Here is a 20,696-nt window from a genome sequence, read left to right on the forward strand (position 1 = left end):
GGATGAACTTTTGGACATTGTAAAAAATCTGTGCTATGATTCAAACTCAGTTTGAAGAACAAACTAAGATATTTCGTTCTGCATTCTGATAATGGAGCAAGGCAATTTGAGAAGTGTTTTAGCATATACTTGTACCAATGGGAAATTAACCACCAAAAATCTTGTGTTTACACAGCGCAATAGAATGTTATAGCTAAAAAGAAGAATAGTCACCTTATGGAGGATACTTGAGGATTCTTGTTCTCTACAAAAGTTCCTTATTGGTATTGGGCTGAATGGTATCCATGGCTTACTTATTTGGTTAACTAAATGCCATCTAACTTTAAGTCTCCTTTTCATTGTTGTTCCCCAACTCCTTTCCCTATCGATTTTTGTGTGTTTAGGTGTTGTGTTTCATCCATATCCTTGATCCTTACTGATCTAAGCTCTAAATGCTATTAGGTGAGTTCCCTTAGTTATTTAATTACCTAGAAAGCGTATTGATCCAATTAATGAGAAGCGTTATGCCTCCATGGTAGCCCTATGTGAAAGGGAACTTACGAATCTTACTCTCCAATACAGTTGCACATTCTTCTAGAAACTCCATTGGAGTATTACCCATTCCCACCAACTTCTGGCTGGATTCACCTTCAATTCTGATAACAATTCAAATTTTAAAACTCTTTTAGTGTAGCTCTTAGATGAACCACTTGTATGAGGTGATCATCCAATTAAGCCTCTTGTATTTAATTGTTTGACTGATTGACATTGAAGTAGTTGTATATATGACCCCTTCTTGGAGGTTCCAACTCACATATGGTGGTGCCTTTCAGTGCATGGCTGACTGTATGATATATAGAATACCAACTTTGTAATGTAATTTTGTTGCAGCAAAATCAAGGAAATTGCTTTTTAAGGCCTTTGTATGTGTTTGTGTGTTGATTTATGTATTTTTTCCAACTAGCTTTGACATATAATTTCTAAAAAACATGTTTTCAGTGGAAGTGAAGAATCATTAACTGTTGGTCACTAATTTAATCTTGATTCCAGTGGTATATTTGAGGTTAACTGCTCCAAGGATATCAAAATTCAAGGCACTATTGGACCTTGTGCATCTCTTGAGAAGGTATAGCTTAAACCATCTTCTTGGTCCCTTTTGTGTTCTGCATTTTTTTCTAATTTTTGTACAAATTTTTTGGTGACTTCCACAGAAAGGCCCTCTATGCTCTGAAACAATTGTTGGTCAAGGAAATACCAATGCTTGGAAGATGTGTGGCCTTGATAAAACAACAACTTTATGCTTGCTATTTGAGATTGTGAAAAAGGACAGCACAGATGCTACTGGACAACCCACAAGCAATCAATTTTATCTCCAATTTTTGACTTAGTATGGATTCTGTGACTGCACTATTGAATTATGACCTTTAGAATTGTCTAGTATCAATGAAACTTGTCTGACATAGTACAGATATTGTGCTTCAGCTATCAGCATAACAATGGCCAAATGAGACTTCGTGCTACAACACTTTCCAGGAGATGGGTTGCTGGACCTGGCAGCATACAGGCAAGATTTTTCTTAGTGAAATCTATCATGTGATTTTTTGTTTATTCTATGTACAGGTAGAAAAACAAAATCATGCTTATTACACTCATATGGTCCTGGATCCTTCCTATTAGCCAAAGTACCTATTGGCATGACAAGGCATGTGTAGGAGGATGGTATATGCATGACATCCTTGGAACTTGGAATTATGCAATTTCCAGTATTTCATTGATATTTTTTTTTATACTGTGGGTAATCTCATAGCTTTAGGATTTCTTTTTTTTTTTTTGTAAAGAGACATCATGACAACCATTTTTCTTACTTTTTTCTTTATGTTTTTTTTTCTTCCTATGTATGTAATTCTCATAGAATGATCATCATTTTGTAAGATGTCGCATTGTTGCTGGTAGCTCATTGGGTAATCCAGGAAGGGCAGGAATAGGAGGTGCTTTTAGAAACCACAAATGAGTGGTGGTGGCCTTGTTTTCAGGACCAATTGGCTTTGGAGATTCAGTCCAGGCTGAAATTATGGCTCTCTTACATGAATTAAGGCTTACAGTACAAACAGGAGTAAGGGAATTGGAAGTCGAAGGAGATTCTCAGTTAGTCATCTCTTGGTCCAAGAATTTCAGATCAGCTCCTTGGAAATACAGACATGCTTTTAGGGAAATTGACACCCTAGCAAAGAGATTCAACTCTACTTTTGGCTGGATAAGAAGGACTGCAAACGTATTGGCAGATATTTTGGCAAAGCAAGGAGTTGATAGACCTAGTTTGTTTTGCGCAAAGTTGTAATCTAATGAACTTTGGCTGCTGGGAACCTGTTAGCTTTTTTGGGACTTCTTTGTGACTATGGCTTGAAAGTTTCTTGGGGATGACATCCCTGTCATCAAATTGTACTATCTACTGTGTTAATTGACTCTAATAAAATAAGTTATCTTCTGCTGATCAGAAAAAGATGTATTATTGCTAAGTTTTCCCTTATTGGAAGCCACTTACAAAAATACATGTAAATTTTTAAATGCAGCTTGCTTGTTTGAAAACCAGTTTGAGAAACAGATAGGTATGCAGTATCAGTGGTTCTCCTTCCCAAGAAGCAGTGAGGCTCAATTTTGATTGAGAATATTGCAAAATGAAAGAATATTTATAGATATGACACCAATTTAGGTGAAATGAAAGTAAAGAGAAATAGAGAGGGATGACATGCCAATAGCAAGGATAACTTGATGATTTCATTTAGATTGAGAATATTTATAGATATGTAGAATTACATAAAAATAGAAATAATGAAGATAGTAAGAGGATATCTCAAGGAGACCTCTCAAATAAACATTCTATTTAGGTGAAGATTGCCTTACGGTACAATGAAAGTGTGTTATCTTCCCTCTCCATGTACCTTCTCTCTGTATCCAATTCCAGCAGGAATGGAAGCTATTATTGAAAAGAAAATAAAGGATTTTCTTTGGAGAGGCTGGTAAGAGGAGAAGAAATACCATTTAGTGAACTGGAACAAAATTTGCAGGCCCCAATCCCAGAGGGGCTGGGTGTTAAGAGGGTGAAGAATATCAATGTTGCTATGCTAGGGAAATGGTTTTGGAGGTTTGGGGAGAATCAATGAGGGCTATGGAAAAGAGCGGTATAGGTTAAATATGGAGAAAGGAATTTGGGGTGGGACCCGGGAGCTCCAAATCAATACTACAGGTGCTCAGTTTGTAAAGGAATTGAAAGACATATAATATGTTTGCAAAAGGAGTGAAATTCAAAATAGGAAATGGGGAGCGGATCAAATTTTGGAAGTTGCAGAGGGAATCCTGGACAATCAGGGATTGGGGTTGTTTTCAGGGATGAGAATGGGGTTGTTTCTGCCATGTTCTCAGGCCCAATTGGAGTGGGTGACTCTCTTAGAGCCGAGATCCATGCAGTTATGGAAGGAATCCAGAAAGCCAGGGAGATGAATATCAGAAAACTTACAATTGAAGGGGACTCGGAGGTGGTGGTAGTATGGCTGAATTAGACAACAGTGGCTTATGGAATTACAGCAATATGAGGAGGAAATTTAGATGGCTGGCTCGAGAATTGGAAGTTAAAATCAGTTGGGTAAAAAGATCAGCTAATTCTTTTGCTGATGGGTTAGCTAAACAAGGGGTGGAGAGGGAGTCAATGTTTTGATCTCAGTTGTAATTTTTTTTTCTATTTCTCCTTGTCTTCCTCTTTGTAATTAACTAATTACTATTGAGATTATTTAATGAATTGTGTTATTGATCAAAAAAAAGGTTGTTTGGTGTGGAAAGAGGTCCCTGTCTGAGAGTTTCTCTGCCTTCTTGAAGTGGCAGTGGACAAAGAGTCAAAGTTACTGACTGTTTGCAGATGCAAGATGGTAATGTGGTTTGGGCCTCACAGTTAAGGAGGAATTTAAATAATTGGGAAGTGGATGAATTGCTGGAATTGCTATGGATTTTGTATAACACAGAGGTGGAGTTTGCTAGGTCCAACAGAAGAGTTTGGAAATGGAAGAAGACTGAAAGTTTCACATCAAGTCCTTTTATAAGGCAATGGGCAATGCAGAAGGACAATTGCTCCCAGTTCATATCACCTGGTGTAAAAATGTGCCATAAAAAATTTCTTTCTTTGTATGGATTTCTTACCTTAATAGAATACTCACAATGGACAACCTCTTAGGGAAAGGCGTTTTGCTAGATTCAGCTGGCTGTGCACTATGTGAAGGACAGTTGGAAACAGTGAATCACCTCTTGTTGCACTGTAGTTTCTCTTATGGGATTTGGAACAGAATTTCCTGTTTATTTGAAGTGCGAAGTTGCTGCCCAGGATCAATAGAAGAGTTTGTAGGAGGTTGGAGGGTGGAAAAAGAGGAAAACTGATCTGAAATATAACTCCGGTGGTGGTGTTTTTGGCAAGAGAGGAAGCATGGGTCTTCAAAAACAAGATTAGCTCTGCTGATTCTATTTATCAGAAAATTTTGGGAAAGATGTTCTCATGGTTGGCTGGTCATAGGCTATTTAAGGGTGTAGATTTTGAGTCTTTCTTTGTATATGACAATCTTTTTAAGGCAGGGTGGAGGGTCAAGGTCAGAGAGGACAGGTTTATTTGGTCCTCGAGTACATCATCGTGTTGTACACTTTTTGTTCATATTAATAAAATTATAGTTTACCTTCTCTCAAAAAAAAGTGAAAATCCGCTTCAATGTGTTTGGTCCGGGCATGATAGACTGGGTTGGAAGCAATGGGTGGAACCAGTGTTGTCACACCATAATTTGGGCATTAAGGAAGTGAACAAGCCAACTGAGTAAGAAGTGACTAAATCCACACTATCTCAGCAGTTGTATCAACTAGAGAGCGAAATTCAGATTCCATACTAGAACAAGCAATAGTGGCTTGTTTTGAGGCTGAAGTTTGCAAATCCACACCATTTGTCGTCTGGGTACCCAGCCTAATCAACATTAAAAAATGCTTGAAGCTGGAAACTGGACTGGTTAGAAAGTGAGGCCATGATCAACCGTATCTTTCAAATATCGAAGTACACGCTTCAAAGCTTTCCAATGTTAATTGATAGGACAATGGAGAGGACCCAAATCCTTTAAAGCAAAAGTAGAGTTAATCTGACAAATAGGAGAATGAACAGCTGCAGAAGAGTTTCTAGTAGGCAAAGTATCATCAGCATACAGCAGTAGCAGTAGTAAAACACTACTATGATTGTAAAGAAAAGGAAAGGAGTCGGCATTAGATGATTGAAAACCTAGCTGTATCAAATGTAAAGCAAGTTTATGATACCACATCCGAGGAAAGCATTGTGAATGTCTAGTTGTGCTGATAAAAAAAAATGACTAGTTGTCTGAGAGGCCATCCTTTTGAGGAGCAAGAGAGACAACACACATAATCATGGTGTGCTTAACAACTGGGCTGAAAGTCTTACTATAATCAATTCCTGATTGTTGAGCAAAACTTTTTGCACCTAAGTGAGCTTTATAACACTCCACATTGTACTCTGCCTTCCTCTTGATCTTAGTCACCCATTTATTTCCTATCACATTCGTACTCAGCTGGAGAGGAACAAGAGACCAAGTGCCATTTCTAAGGAGAGCATGAAACTCTTCAAGCATGTGGGTTCAGAGAAATCAACATCATGAAGAAGAGTAATGGAAAGTGGATGCTTGGTGGCACACAAAGCTCTTTGTCTAGATGGAAACAAGTCACCATTGGATGGATACGCCCCATATCAGAAGACTCAAAGGAGTCAAAAAGAGCAACAATAGTCTACATGATGAAACCAATGCTGCATATTTTTGACGGAAGCGAATCACCTCTAGTCAAGGTAGAGGTAGCAAACTTATCAATTGTAGGAGCAGCAAGACTGGTATTAAGGAATAAGTCAACAGTAGTATCCTTGGAAGAGGGGTTAGGTGTAGGCAGCACAGTATCAATGATTACATCAATTGCAGGAAGCACCCTCCATGTTGTGATTAGTAGAAACTGGCACAGAAGAGGTGGGCTACATGGTGGTGAGCTAACATGGCCAGATGAAGGTGGGCCAGGGAAAGGCAGGTGTGGCATGCCAACATGTGGAGAACCTGCAAAAGAATGAAATGAATCTTGGTGATGAAACGAAAACACCTCTTCATCAAAAACATGCCAGGAGATATACACTCGGTGTGAGGATAGATGGAGACACTTGTACCCTTACAAGAAGGCCTAAAACCCAAAAATTCACAAGGGTGAGAGCAATAATCAAATTTATGTTTATTATAAGGACACAACAAAGGATAGCAAAGACACCTAAGCGATTTGAGAGAACAATAGTTAGGAGTAGTTTTGAACAATTTTCATGAGGATAAATATTTTTTAAGACTGACGTAGGCATTCTATTAATAAGGTAGAGCTGTATGAACTGCATCATCCTAATAGGTGAATGGATTGAGGCCTCTGACAAAAGAGAAATGGCAGTCTCAATAATGTGCCAGTGTTTACATTCTACAAAACCCATTCTGGGTGTGAGTATGTGAGCATGATAGGCAATGTTGAATAAAGTGGTCAAGATAGCTTAACAGAGAACAAAATTCACCTCTCCAATCAGATTGAAATTGCTTAATTTTGGTAGAAAATTGATTTTTAACAAGTGTCTTGAAACGTAGCAAACAATCCAAAGAATCAGATTTACAAGAGGAAAAGGCCAATGTGTATTAATCATCAACAAAAATAATATAATATTTATAACCATTAACACAGGTAACAGGAGCAGGGTCCCACACATAAGAGAATATTAAATCCAATGGAGCTTTGGAGACAGTTAAAGGGGAAAGGAGACAAATGACTCTTGGAAGACTGGCATGCATTGGAAATAGTAGCATTATCATTATTAGTAAACACTGGTAAACTAAATCAACTAAGGACATTGCGACATACTTTGAGAGGTGGATGACCAAGACAAGAATGCCAGTGACCAAGAGATGCCTGTTCACCTACAAGAAATTGCAAATGTCCATTATGTTGGGAGACCCTACTGTCAAATGGAAGTTCGTACAACCTGTTCCTATTGGTCCCTTGAAGAAGAACTCTCCCTGAAGAATGATCTTTCACTAGAAAACAATTTTGGGTGAAATTCAAAGAAAGAATCATTTTTCTTTTGAAAACTGAGAAACTGACAAAAGATTCTTAGAAAGATTGGGAACATGCAGAACATTATTTAAAGGAAAAGAACACAAAGGTGTAGAAAGATAGGTGTTTCCAATGTGCTCAAACCTGAAGTGCTTCCTATCTTTACTTGATCTCAACCATCGTATTCAGTTGGGATTTGAATGTTGTGAAGGTTGGGAGTCATATGATTACTTGCACCAGAATCTGGATACCAGTTTTGATCAAACTGAGAGGAGTTGCTATTGGTGTAAAATGCAGAGGTACTGAAGCTGCAATTCTTGTTCTTATGTAGACCATGGAAAGAGATATCAAATCTCTTATCGCAGGTGAGGGCCTTATGATTGGTACACCCACAGTTGATGTCTGATGGCTGATTCAGACTGTTGTTGATTGCTGTGATACTTTCCATTATTTTGAGCAAATTTGCAGAGGGTGAAATAGAACCAACAAGAAGATGAATGCTTAGTGGATGTGGTGTGGATCCTCCAGTGTTTTCATGTTGTTACATGAGAGAGGATGGGTCCTTGGCTTTGAGCTCAACACCTTCAGCTGGATCCCTACATCAGCTAATTCCTTGATAGATCATAGATGAGGAGGCTACGGTTGGGCCGGAGACAGGAGAGGAGTGTTTTATATTTGGAGCCTTCCTTCTGCTTAATGGGATTGGGCTGGAGAGGGTCTTTATGTTGGGAGCCAACAACATGAGCTTTTTTTCCAAGTGGCATTCTGTTTTGTTTGCTTGTATTATTTTTCTGGTCACTTTTGGAAGTTATTTTGAATCTTTCTGAATTGTTTCAGGGGTTGACAATTCTGCTCTTGTACCCTCCTTTTCTAGTAATGGCCCTATCTTGTTGTTTCGAAAAAAGTATAACTAAAATTCAAAGCTCTAGAATAAATAATGGGAGACTGTAAGACAAGAAAATCGACAAATTAAAGTATTTTTATTAAAAATTTTATCAAAATATATATTATATGTTATATAGTATGGTATGCTTACTGTTTAAAAAGCGGAAAAAAATCTGTTCTATGGTGATAATTAAAAAACATTACATGGTATAATACACAAAAAGCAGAAATGAACCTTCAAAACAATGATATAAAAGATCTCTCTTGTTAGTTGAGCATTATGCATGTTAGGGTTATCCAATCATTTCTTTTACAGATCTAGAATTTTTCTCTCCTTTTTGGGAGTTTTATTCATCTGCCTTCTCTACTGACTTCTAATAAATTCTTTAGTCTTTTACTCTTAAAAAGAATAAGGAATTAGCCAGAATGGGTGTTGTCATCTAATATGGATGTTATCAATTAGAAGTTGGAAGGAAACTCTTGGAGGTTTTGGAATTTTATGGTTGTGGATCTTAGTCTGGTATTCTAGGGTACATTGAATGTCATAACAATGTTATACCCTGATATTTGGACAGGCAAGTTTGTACACCTTTGGGATCACAAATGGCTAGAGGGCCCTGTTTTATGTTTTTCTTTAATCTCTGTATAACCACATTAAAGGGAGTAGTGGCTGAAAGCTAGTTGCAAATAAGGTTATGTGGCTCTGTTTTAAAAGATGTATGGCAGTGAGGCTCATTTTGTGGGGTGCACCTCACCTGGCCTATTACCATGTTGTGGTTAATTTAACAGTCATTCAGAATAGTGAAAATGCTTGTGGAGGTTCTTGTTACATATAACAAACTATGAGAGCTGAGATTGTAGTCTTTTTCCTTTTGTTAAGTTAAAATTTCCAGCATTGTTAAGATTTGAATTCAATATGCAACTGACAACCCTTTTACAGGAATTAATTGCTGGGTTTGACCAAGAAGCAGCTGCAGTGGTTATGGCACGCCTAGTTTCTTCGAAAATGGAAACTGAGGTATTATAAACCAACTGTTGAGTCCTATAAAGTAAATAGTTTGTTTTGGATATTAAAATTAGTGCCCTAGAAATCTAGCTTGCATAACTTTCACTTTTTCAGTAATGAAAGTCCGATTGTTTAATTGTCAAAAAAAAAAAAAAAATAGTCTTATAGTTTTGGTGATTGAGTGCCTACAAGCTCCTTGTCATTGTTTTATAAGGGATATGCTTGAGTAGGCATGCTTGTAGTAATTTAGGATCCTTTGAGAAGTATGTTTATCTTTTACAAATTAATATGGGATTTCTCTGCAATTTCACTGCAATGCCTGTAATTCTTGCCTCTTTCCTGCAAAATAATTATTTAACATGGTATTCTAATTTTTTTCTGTTAATTGGTTAGTTCAAAAAAAAAATAGTGGAGAGTGGAGATGTAGCATTATTTTTATTGTTAGCATTGAAACTTCATTAATATTTGATAAAAGGAATGATATGTACAATCTGCAAGCTGTGAACCCATTTTTGTTAGGGTAGCTGTAGCTACCCAACCCCGATGTTGTAATTCACATACATCATCATGATATGACCCCCCCCCAAATAAAACTGAATGAGGTTGTTTCATTTGAGGAAAAAGAACTGGACTTTGTTCCTGAACTAATCATTACTTGATCATTGCAACCATAGTCCTGGTGCTCATTAGTGATTGAAGGATTTTCTTTCCAAGCAGGCTGAATTTGACCCTATCAGATGGCTGGATAGATCATTGATACGTCTATGTTCTCGCTTTGGTGATTATCAAAAAGATAGTCCATCCTCATTTAGCTTATCTCCACGGTTTTCAATATTTCCACAATTTATGTTCCATTTGCGACGTTCTCAGTTTGTCCAGGTATATTACCGTCTTTAGCTAATTTTGCATATTTTAGGCTCTCTTTGGATTTACTTTTCTATGTTTATTTTCAGTACTATACTTGCATAATCCTCTATGTAATAACAGCTTATCCATTTTGTGCAGGTTTTTAACAATAGCCCAGATGAAACAGCATACTTCAGAATGATCTTAAACCGAGAAAATGTTTCCAATTCAGTTGTCATGATTCAGCCGTCATTGATATCTTATTCATTCCATACGGGCCCAGAACCAGCTCTCCTTGATGTGGCTGCCATAGGTGCTGATAGGATCCTACTACTGGACTCATATTTTACTGTTGTTATCTTTCATGGAGTGACTATTGCTCAATGGCGAAAAGCTGGATACCAAGATCAAGCAGAACATAAGGTAAATACCATAAATTTGCATGCATAAAGAACAACTTTTGTATAGATGAAAAGCATGGCAGAACCTATTTCTGGGTGAAAGTATGCTTGAACTGTCATCATGGGTTCCAGTCTTTTGGTCCTAAAGCAGTTCAGGGACAATTTGCAATTCAAGCAGGCTTTTGAAATGCTATAAATGCATCTATTTACACCACATTTTCCGCTAGTAAAGTGATTTTGTTGTGTACAGCAAGTTAGTTAAGGCTCCATGCATATTCTATATGTTAACAAATGTGGAAATGATCTCAAGCCATCTTAAATGGTAACTGTATCTGTAGAAATGATATCAGAGGAAATTTGGTGATTCACATAAAATGCTTTAGTAACCCTTTCTCTTTTTCACTTCCTTAGTCCTGTTGGGATAACTTCGCATATTAATTCAAAGAGGAGAGACAAACCTATTTTTGTAAAGCGAATGGGGAGACTGGTTTATACCTATTGGTGACTTGCCAGTTTGCCAAATCCATTTGGGTGTGGGCACTATCCCTTTTTGGGTGTAGATGGAATCCTCCATCAAATTTGCAAAGCCTTTTTTCCCCTTCCTTCTTCAGGTGCCGAATGAAAAGGGGAAGGACCATGTGGAGATGTTTGAGGGCTGCAGTATGTTGGGCTATATGGGAGGAAAGGAATTCCAGAATCTTCTCTGAAGTAAAAAGAAGCAATGAATAGAGAGAACTGATCCATATAAGGGTAGTACAGTGGCTGAAATCTTCAAAGCTGTTTACAGACTTCACAATGGATGATTTGTTGAGGAAGTGGGGTGAGATTGCTAACTGCACCCAGACCAAAGCAGTCTTGTGTGTGTCTTGGACTCCCCCACCAGCCGGCTTTTTAAAACTAAAACTTTGATGGGAGTAGTTGGGGGAATCCTGGACAATTGGGGATTGGAGGTATGTTTTGGGATGAGAATGGGTTTGTTTTAGCCATGTTTTCCGGCCCAATTGGAGTGGGTGACTCTCTCAGGGCTGAGATCTTTGCAGTTTTGGAAGGAGTTCAAAGAGCTAAGGAGATGAATATAAGAAAACTCATCATTGAAGGGGACTCGGAGGTGGTGGTAGGGTGGCTGAATAAAGAAAATAGCAGATTATGGATGTATAGTAATGAGAGGAGGAAATTTAGGTGGCTGGTTCAAGAGATGGAAGTTAAGATCAGCTGGGCGAAAAGATCAGCTAATTCTTTTGTTGATGGATTAGCTAAGCAAGGAGTCAAGAGGGAGTCAATGTTTTGGGCACAAGTGTAATTTTTTTTCTTTTTTGTTCTTGGGAGTTTAAGCTCCAGTTGGAAGATAAGAAAGTTTATCTTCCTCACTGTAATTACTTTTGTGATTAAGTAATGAAGTGTTGTTATTGATCAAAAAAAATGCAAGCCCTCATCTATCTTTATCTCTTTTTATGAACTCTAACCTCTGGAGTACATATTTAGATGGAAACCTAATTTGGTTGTTTGTTTTTATGAGAAGTGCTTCTTGAGAAAAAAGATGTGATAACCTCAACACATCTCCCGTTCTTGGGAAAATGTTCAAAATCTTGGGTACTTTTTTTCTTGGAGAAGGCATTTATATCTGCAAATTAAGCTGTTTGGTTTCTTATAAATGGAGTGAATGCCATTTGTTTCTATGTTTTCTGTGTTTGCAATCCAATCTGGAAAAGAGACTAATCATGTGATAACTTCTAAACCAAGAGTTCACAATCACCACCCCATTATTGTTCCTTTTAAAGCCACATGTTGTGTAGGGTTGACTCTAATATGATTGTCAACTTGTTATCTTACATAGTTTGGCTTTTGCAATGCAGTGATGCAAGGAAATTCAGTTCCTCTTTCTGATATTTTAAATTGCTGCATATTGCAGGCATTTGCACAATTGTTGCAAGCTCCCCGTGATGATGCAGATGCAATACTCAAGGAGCGATTTCCAGTTGCTCGATTAGTTGTTTGTGATCAACATGGCTCCCAGGTTCTTTTTTTCACTCTACTTGTCTTACCAATGAAGTGTCAATAATAAATATTTAAATGTCTAAGTTATATACAACAGATTGTGGATCATCATCTTTTTAATTAATAATAAAAGGGTTATTCAAGGGTCCATTGCCTATTGAAATGGTAAAATCTTGGGTGACAAGCGTGATAATGTAGGGTTCAAATCTAAGATCTGCTATTTGTGTGCAAGAAAATGCCAATATTTAGGTATGAATCTGGTCCCCCCCCCCCCAAAAGATCCCAGATATCTTGGACCAACATTGGCTAATGGACCTTTAATTAGAGATTTATACATTAAAAAAGCAAAGTAGGAGAAACAAAGATTAGAGGTGTAAATTGGGTCGGGCTGCGCGGCCCGACCCGGCACGATTTTGGACCGGCATGGCACGAAGGACCACGGGTCGTGCCAGGCCCGACATGGAGGTCCATGCCATGCTGGACCGGGCCTGCGGCCCGCGTGCCAGCACGGCCCAGCCCGCGGCATAGCCCATATATATTTTATATATTTATATATTTTTTATATTATATGTATATATATATTTTATATATAGTTATATAATATTATATAAAATAAATATTTTTTAATTTTATTATACTAATTTATTTAATTATTGCATATATAAGCAATTTTATACACAAAATTCATATAAAATTAAAATTTTAAATTTTTTGTCAATTTTTTTTAAAATAAATAGCTTTGGCCCGATGCACAGCCCGACCTGGCCCAAGGCTCGGCCCACGGCATGACACGGGCCCGCACGGGCCCAGGCCATGGGCCGTGCTAGGCCGACCCCCAAATTTTTCATCGGGGAGGGCAGCACGGCCCATGACGGCCCTGTGCCAGTTTGTGCGGGCCACCCACTTTACACCTCTAACAAAGATGAGGAGAAAACCAAACACAAACTCCAAATTGCAAACCCCGCCACATAAAGACCTTTAAGCCAAGGGCAATGATACTCGAAGCCTCGTTTTCGTACCCAAGAGAATGCAGAAGCGGAATGGTACTTTGGACATTTAGAATAATAGAATCTTCAATAAGGCATGGTCTAGAGAAGTTGTGTTGCTTCTGCGGAGCCATTGTGTGTAGTGCTCTGGCAGGTGGCTTCTTGAACCATGAATATTTTTCTCTTGATAAAATTTTACCTTACCTTTCTCAAAAAAAAAGGGCATGGTCTAGAGAATCTTTAACTGAAAGTGGTGCATTTGGTGAAATCCTTGAAAGTTTTTGACCCCTTCTCTATGGATGACATCTCCAGTGGGTGAAGTCTTCATCTTCATCCAGACTTAGAGTGAGATTTTATGGAGGTCACTTGTTGGTAGTTAACACCAAAAAATGGACAGTTAACATGGTAAAAAAAGAACCAAGGCAGCATATGAAACTCGATAACAAATCAAAACCCCGAATTGAGACCCCCTACAGAATCTAATCTCTGACTCCATCCTCTTTCTCCTGTACCTCTCACACTACTGCTTCGTTCATCCATATCCAATCCTGTTAGGATTTTTTTTATAAAGATTGTGACAAAGACAATAAGCTTTGCAACTTGTAATTGAATCCTTCTTTAACATTGCTTCCTACCAATAAAACCCATGCTTCATACCCTGTCTTCTGTGGATGCCTTGCAAGTGGCCAAGGACTACCTATCCAAGGATTACACACTTTGCAATCTACCACACTCTTATTGTTCACATTCTACCTGCCCATTAGTGGAGGCATATTAGCATTAGAAATTCAAACCCAATACCTTTTTAGGGGACTAAACCCTTGGGTCATTGTGTTGAATAATTGAATTCTTGTTGAAAAGCTGTTATTTTTTGAAACATCAGTATCAGTGAAGAGGCATATCTTGCAAGGAAGCCTGTGACTGTCATTTATCACACCATTAGGAATATATTACAGTTTTTCCTTGGCCTATAATTAAACAAGGTTATGTTCAGAATATACTTGCTACGTCTATTGGTTTTCTACTGAATGGTAACATTTTCAGTAGAGGGGGCACGTGATGCTAACTTCAAAACATAAAGGTCAGAATAGAGGTTTCAAGGATTACAAAAATCTTACAATTGGTTTCTAAGTGGATTCTAAATTTATATGATACATCATTTAGGATACATGAACATAATTGCATATTTGCATTATAATGCTCTTTGGCATATAGGTTGTGGTTATGGTCATTATGGTTGTCTTATATGTTATATTTTCTTATGTATAAAATTGTTTTTGTTTTCATTTTCTGAACCCTCTGTTTTTGTTGTTGTTGGTTCTGCTTTTTCGTACATTTGAAACCATGCATGTGACAGAATAAACACCTGAATAGTTGAGTTGTACATGTTGCTGCTGAATTATGATATATTCATATTCAAACAAACTCTGCACTAGTACCTGTGCTTGTTTTCCTTGTCCCCCACCCAAAAATAAAAAATATGAAAAGAAAACAAAAAAAGTAGGTATTGGTGTTAGTATTTGTCTAACAATACTGTGAATTAATGCAGGCCCGCTTTCTTCTGGCAAAATTGAATCCTTCAGCCACATACAACTCTACCTCACCTCCACCAGGAGGAGATATCATTTTCACAGATGATGTCAGTTTTGAGGTCTTCTTGGATCATCTTCAGAGGCTAGCAGTTCAATAGTAATTCGGGTATGAGAAGGCTACCTCCATTTATGTACAACTCATTGTTTTCTTTGTACAGTAAGTTGGAGTGTATCCTTCTTTCTTCATCTTCACCTATTTTGGTTGACTTATGCTTTGGGTTGAGCACCACCATTTGTACAAAAGTTGTATGTTCTGAATCCTTTTTGCCTTTCTAAATATTCATTTTTTTAATTTCACTATACAATCTCTTGAGCTTTCCCTAAAGTTGGATATCAAGGCTGTTTAAGATCACAAGAGGCGGTTTGTATTTATTCCTTAGTAAAACAAATTTATGGAATATTATGTGTTCTCTGCTACCTTTTGGGTATATCTCATTCAGCTTTCCTTCAGTCGACAAGTCCCTTTATTGGCATTATAGCTCTGCAGGCTATCACCCATAGGGGGTGCAACTTGGGCCTGGTTAGCCTGGTCCCAACTCAACCCAAAATCATTGGGTTGGGTTTGGGTTAGGGTTTGGGATTCAACAACTCGGATTGGATTAGAGTTGACCAAAACCAACCTAACCCAGCCCAACTTTCCCCAGGGTCTTTCAGTAAAATATTGGTCCTTGTATTTAACAAAAGGCATACTGTTTACAAGGTGATGGTGGAAGATATTAATTAAAAATTTTATGCTAGTAATTGTAAAAATGTTTAAGAATTAAATATTTTGCAAATTATGTTGACTTGATTTATGGGTTTTTTGTACCCCTTGTAGATTATAAATTTATAATGTATGTTTACCATTCAAGTTTATAATATGTTAGTTTATGCTTGTAAGTTTATAATACTGGGTTCATGTGCATTTTGGTTTATGTGAAAGCATTTTATATAAATTAAGTAGAGTTTAATTGCATACAAATGCAAAGTAAAATTGCTTAACGTCTGGTATATTATTGCAACTTTACTTCATAGAAGTTGTTATTCTATGTTTAAATCTTATTTGTAGCCAATTGAGCTGTAGAATGTGCTCTAGATTTATTTGTGATATTTATGTAGTCTTCCCTATCACATCTAGGTGTCTTTTAATTATTCCAGCATATCCCAACACTTCCCAAGTGTAACCTGAATACCTGATAGTCTCCTAAAACTATCTTTCCGAAACTCTTGTGATACCTAAAACTATGGTCTTTTAATGCATACTGTGAACTTGTTGATCATTTGAGACCAAATGGAGATCAGCATAATGGCCACTAACCGAAGATGATGAGATCAATGAAGGGAATAATGACTTTCCGTGGTTAGTCTGGTTTGTCTTCAAAGAGTCTCAAAGTCTTGATCCATGATGTATGTATTTGTAAGGTTGGTGACCTAGGAGGATCTTTGAGTAGAACCCCCACCCAATTGATTAATCAAGGAAGAACCATGTGGTGGTGTCTAACTGCCATCTATCGAGGTGAAGTTCTATTAATGAATGGATGCAAATTCTGTGAAGTCAGATGAGGCAAATCTCCTCAATTGGCTTCTTGGCAGTTGGCACAATTTCGTTTCGTCTGATCGTCTGCAATCTAGGAATAGTAGAGAGAAACTCTCACTCTTGGACCTTGGCCTTAAACGCATGCATTATACACCAAGCCTACAAGAAAAATGACTTTTTTGTACCGTGGTCCATTCATCAAGGACTACGTTATGCTTCTAACGTTGGCTTTCATGATCAGAAATCTGAGTCTGACTCTACTTCAGTGTTCAGTGATACAGGTGCTACAGGCTCAGAATACCCGACATTGTTGGCTGGACATCCTACTCACGGAATGCAAAGAAATGATGCAGCGCCTCCATCGCTTGAAGCTGATCACATACAGTATGGATGAATCCAATCAAGCAACAGATTGGGTCACTAAAGAAAAGATTTGACGATGACATGTACACTTTTTGTCTTTTTGTAACCCCTCCAAGGGGGGCCGCTTCTGGAGATCGAGATGTAGATGTGAGCGGTTTATGCTCTGTCTCAGTTGAATAAAACCATGTTTATCATGAAAAGTAAAGACTAATGCACACATCTCTTTGGCATGCATGCATACGTAGTGGAGTCAATATAGCCCCCTTTCTTAATACCGCCATTTGGTTTACATAATAGTTGCTCTGAAATTAGATCAAGTGGAGTTTTTTTTTTCTGTAAATTGATTAAGTGGAGTTCTGGATTCCCCAAATAACAATAGTTAAATATGCCTGAAACCCGTTTATCAGCTATCATCAGCACTGAAGACAGCACTAGACTACCTCGCAATACCTGTATGAAAGGTTCAAATTGTCGCAATGTATTTGTGCATATCGACGTATATGTATCAGTTTTCAGAATCACCGATATGCTAAATATAAGGAGTTCGGACATAATCTATAATATATCACCATATGGATTTGTTGAGGCACCGAGTCTGAACGATTTTATATAATTCAACTTGGGTGGATTATTTGAATTGCTTATGTGATGACCGACTGCTCCATCCGATTTCACTTTTATGCAATGTTGAAAGCCACACGGTTTCACATGAACTATCCAAATAACCGGCGAAGTATAGACCTGTAGATGTGGATTGTGTCCCTTCCACTCCCAGTGCTCTACTTAGGAGGATTGGAGACCCTCCCAGTCATAGTGTCTGGATTCCATTATCCCACTTGAAAGAATGCTAGCTAATATCGAATATTGGGTAATAGAAATGTTCCCGACCATTTGAATGTTTTCATGGATATGCACAATTGTCATCACGCTCGAAAGCTGATGGGGGTAGATGTGGGCAGGATTCTTGTGGGTAGGAGATCCGGATTAGTTAATCTAGCCCATTCAGTCAGTTTGGATCTCCTACCCATGCCTCACTACATCGGTACATTGAGAATATCTCTCATATTTTGCATGTTACCATTCATGGGGAGATGTTCTCATTTCTCAATGTAGAGCTCTAGTGTCTTGTTGGTAGGAGATCTGAATTGCCATTCAGTGGCATGTCTTTATCCTCAAATCATGGCTTGCGATGACTTGTGTGGATCTGCTAATGACCCTTTGTGGAAGCAGTCTCATCTCATCATTGTCATCGACAATCACGCAAGATTCTGCGAAGAATGAAGATTTAAAGCATGGTGGAGTCTGGAGACACTTCTCCAGGCCGAAGACTAGAGGTTTTCTTTCTGTGATAAACAAATCCCATGTGTTGTGTAATCATAGTTGATAGTTGTGAGAAAACATTCCACCATTTTAGTCCTAGTTCTCTATCCCTATGACTATGAGCAGTCAAAATTCCCCGTGACTGTTATCACTTTTATGATACCAGTTGATTGGTTATAAATAATTTTAATATCATATTCTTTTTTTTTCGGATCCCCATCTTCTTTACCCCCAACAAGATTTGATCTCATATCTCAATTAGGAGTGGCAGAAAGGCGAAGTGGGGATGGAGAACCACTCCCCATCCCCATCCATGTCCCTGTCCCTGCCAACAGGGACAAGGTTATCCCCATCCCCGTCACCACAGGGAACTCCACTCCCCATGATTTTTTATAATGTCAATCAAAAATAATTAAAATTTACAATCCTATTAAAAAAAATGCAAGCATATTTAACCATATTTTTAAAAATATTAAAATATAGATATATGTATACATATATAGACATATTTGTACATATATACATATATATATTAACGGGGATCACATGGGGCAGGGATCGGAGTCTCCACAGGGCTCTCCCCATCCCTGCCCTGTCCCCATCAAAGGGGATGAAAACTTTTCCATCCCCATCCCTGCAGGAAAAATCATCCCCATCCCCATTCCAATCAGGGAAGATCTCCACAGCAATCATCGATCAGGAAAATGGGAAAATTGCCATCCCTAATCTCAATTATCACTTGGTGATATAATGTTTTTCCCCATAGTTGATTCTGCTGCCATCCAAGCTACGAATAAGGCTAAGTTCAATGAACCTGGCACTTGAAAAGAAACAGTCTACAAGAACGACCAAGTTCATCCTCTCAATGGAATCAAATCTACTGGGCTTCACCTTGAAGAGATTGGCCTACACTATGCAGACTGCATGTGTATGTATAAATTACATATATGTGAACAGTAAGCGACCAAACCATCCAACTGGGGCCAAGCCAAAACAATTCGAAGGGCTCAGAGCAGAGTAGCGTTTGGTGTCACCTAGAGTTCCTCCAGCCGCTTCAGTGGTGATTTGCCGAGCTAAGACATCTGCTCCACTTCCCCCTACTGAAGGGTTTGGAGGAACTCTGGGTGCTACTCAAACATTTGTTCATCTATGTATATGAGCGCTAAGGTAGCCCCATTTTGCTGTTGCAATATATAGTTTACAGCCCCAAGAGTCCGAATCTGCAAACTATAAGACACTACAATCATATATTGAGAACATCTCCAATTGCATACAAGTAAAAGAGATGCTTCTATTGTACGGAATGTGGTGTCTTGTGGGCAGTTGATCCGAATTCATGTACTTATATTTATAATAGAAAAAATCTATGCTATATGGTACAGGAAGATGCTCGACAAATCAAACCACCCCCACATGAATTTTGATGAATACCACTTGATTGGTTACTATTTTTATGATATAGTTGATAGTTGATTGGTTACAAGTTATTTGGTATTATGTCCTTTTGGTATCATAGTCTAACATTAAACAATGAAAATTTGTTTGATTATTGTTTTCTTTTTTCTTTTTTTTTTATAATCAGGATTTTTATTCTTTTTTTATTGAATCTTTCGGTTTTTCGGAAAGTTGGATTAATTGATCATCATTACTTCCTCAGGATGAAGCATGTAACTACTTAAACTTAAACGTTATTAGTGGTTAAACTTAAATATTAATATTCAAAAAATATTAACATTTGCATTTTGGATAGTTTAAGTGGCTAAACTTAAATATTAATATAAGTGGGTAAAGTAAATGCAATTACGTGATAACTTTAGTAGGAATAATCACTTGAATATTTTTCTTTTGCATTTAGTGGTTAAGCATCTCTCTCTCTCTATATATATATAATAGAAAGAGGAAATAAGGGAGGTGAGGATCCTCTCACCATGGAGCTCACGTACTTCTTCCTCCTCTCTTTTTTCATACATGAGCATATTTATTTCATGGGTCTTTATTGTCTCTCATAAAATCCATAATTACTCTCTCTCTCTCTCCTTAATAGCCAATGTTTGTAACATCTTCCCTCCCCATTAAATATGAACCTAAGCTTGGACCCAAATTAATGTAAAGAAACCCAAATTTGCCCACTAGTACATGGGATGAACCAATCTAAACAAATTATTGCTCTTTTCCTTGGGTTATCAAGTTTTTCCCTCTATTTTGCTCCTTTCCATGGGTTCAGGTTTTTCTCTTTGTTTTTATTAATTTAATTTAATATACATTTTAATGGATTGTTTTGGTTCAATGATAAAATGTAGTAAGAAAGAACTTAATGCGAGTTTTTGGTTATCTTAATCAATTCAATTTTGATTTTTTTTACTTGGTTATTAATCTCATGCTAAGCACAGCTTTTTTGGCTTTATAGGGCTACACGATGGGAAGCAACCCATTGCCTCAACCCAAAACAACTAACTAAATAAAGTATCAACTAAGTCACTTTGCTTATGTTCTTCTCATGATATATAAGCTATATAAAAAGGAAAGTTTGAACCTCAATAACTAAAAAAGAAAAGAAATTTTTTCTACTATTCTACACATAAAAAAGTAGAAATACAACACCACCACTAGTTTTAAATATTAAGTGTATAATTCGTGTCTAGCCATTTAATTTAC

The 20,696-nt window shown here is 37.6% G+C and overlaps 1 protein-coding gene across 2 annotated transcripts in view; it reads left to right on the forward strand.

Annotated features, from left to right (window-relative positions):
• LOC104596320 (protein transport protein SEC23 C-like) overlaps positions 1-17,026 on the forward strand; it is a 71,995-nt gene extending 54,969 nt beyond the window's left edge. Inside the window, exons 5-13 of one of the 2 annotated variants that reach the window (XM_010257398.3) lie at positions 1,030-1,105; positions 1,191-1,366; positions 1,462-1,543; positions 8,957-9,034; positions 9,740-9,901; positions 10,028-10,291; positions 12,179-12,283; positions 14,800-14,948; positions 16,625-17,026. In XM_010257398.3, coding sequence (XP_010255700.2) covers positions 1,030-1,105; positions 1,191-1,366; positions 1,462-1,543; positions 8,957-9,034; positions 9,740-9,901; positions 10,028-10,291; positions 12,179-12,283; positions 14,800-14,940 — 1,084 coding nt within the window. In that variant the 3' untranslated portion in view covers positions 14,941-14,948; positions 16,625-17,026. The remainder of the gene's footprint in view (positions 1-1,029; positions 1,106-1,190; positions 1,367-1,461; positions 1,544-8,956; positions 9,035-9,739; positions 9,902-10,027; positions 10,292-12,178; positions 12,284-14,799; positions 14,949-16,624) is intronic. The other variant, XM_010257396.3, reaches the window with a different exon arrangement.
• Positions 17,027-20,696: the final 3,670 nt, after the last annotated feature.

This window comes from Nelumbo nucifera, chromosome 1 (genome assembly GCF_055504915.1).
Source record: "Nelumbo nucifera cultivar China Antique chromosome 1, China Antique-T2T, whole genome shotgun sequence".
NCBI classification, from domain to species: Eukaryota; Viridiplantae; Streptophyta; class Magnoliopsida; order Proteales; family Nelumbonaceae; genus Nelumbo; species Nelumbo nucifera.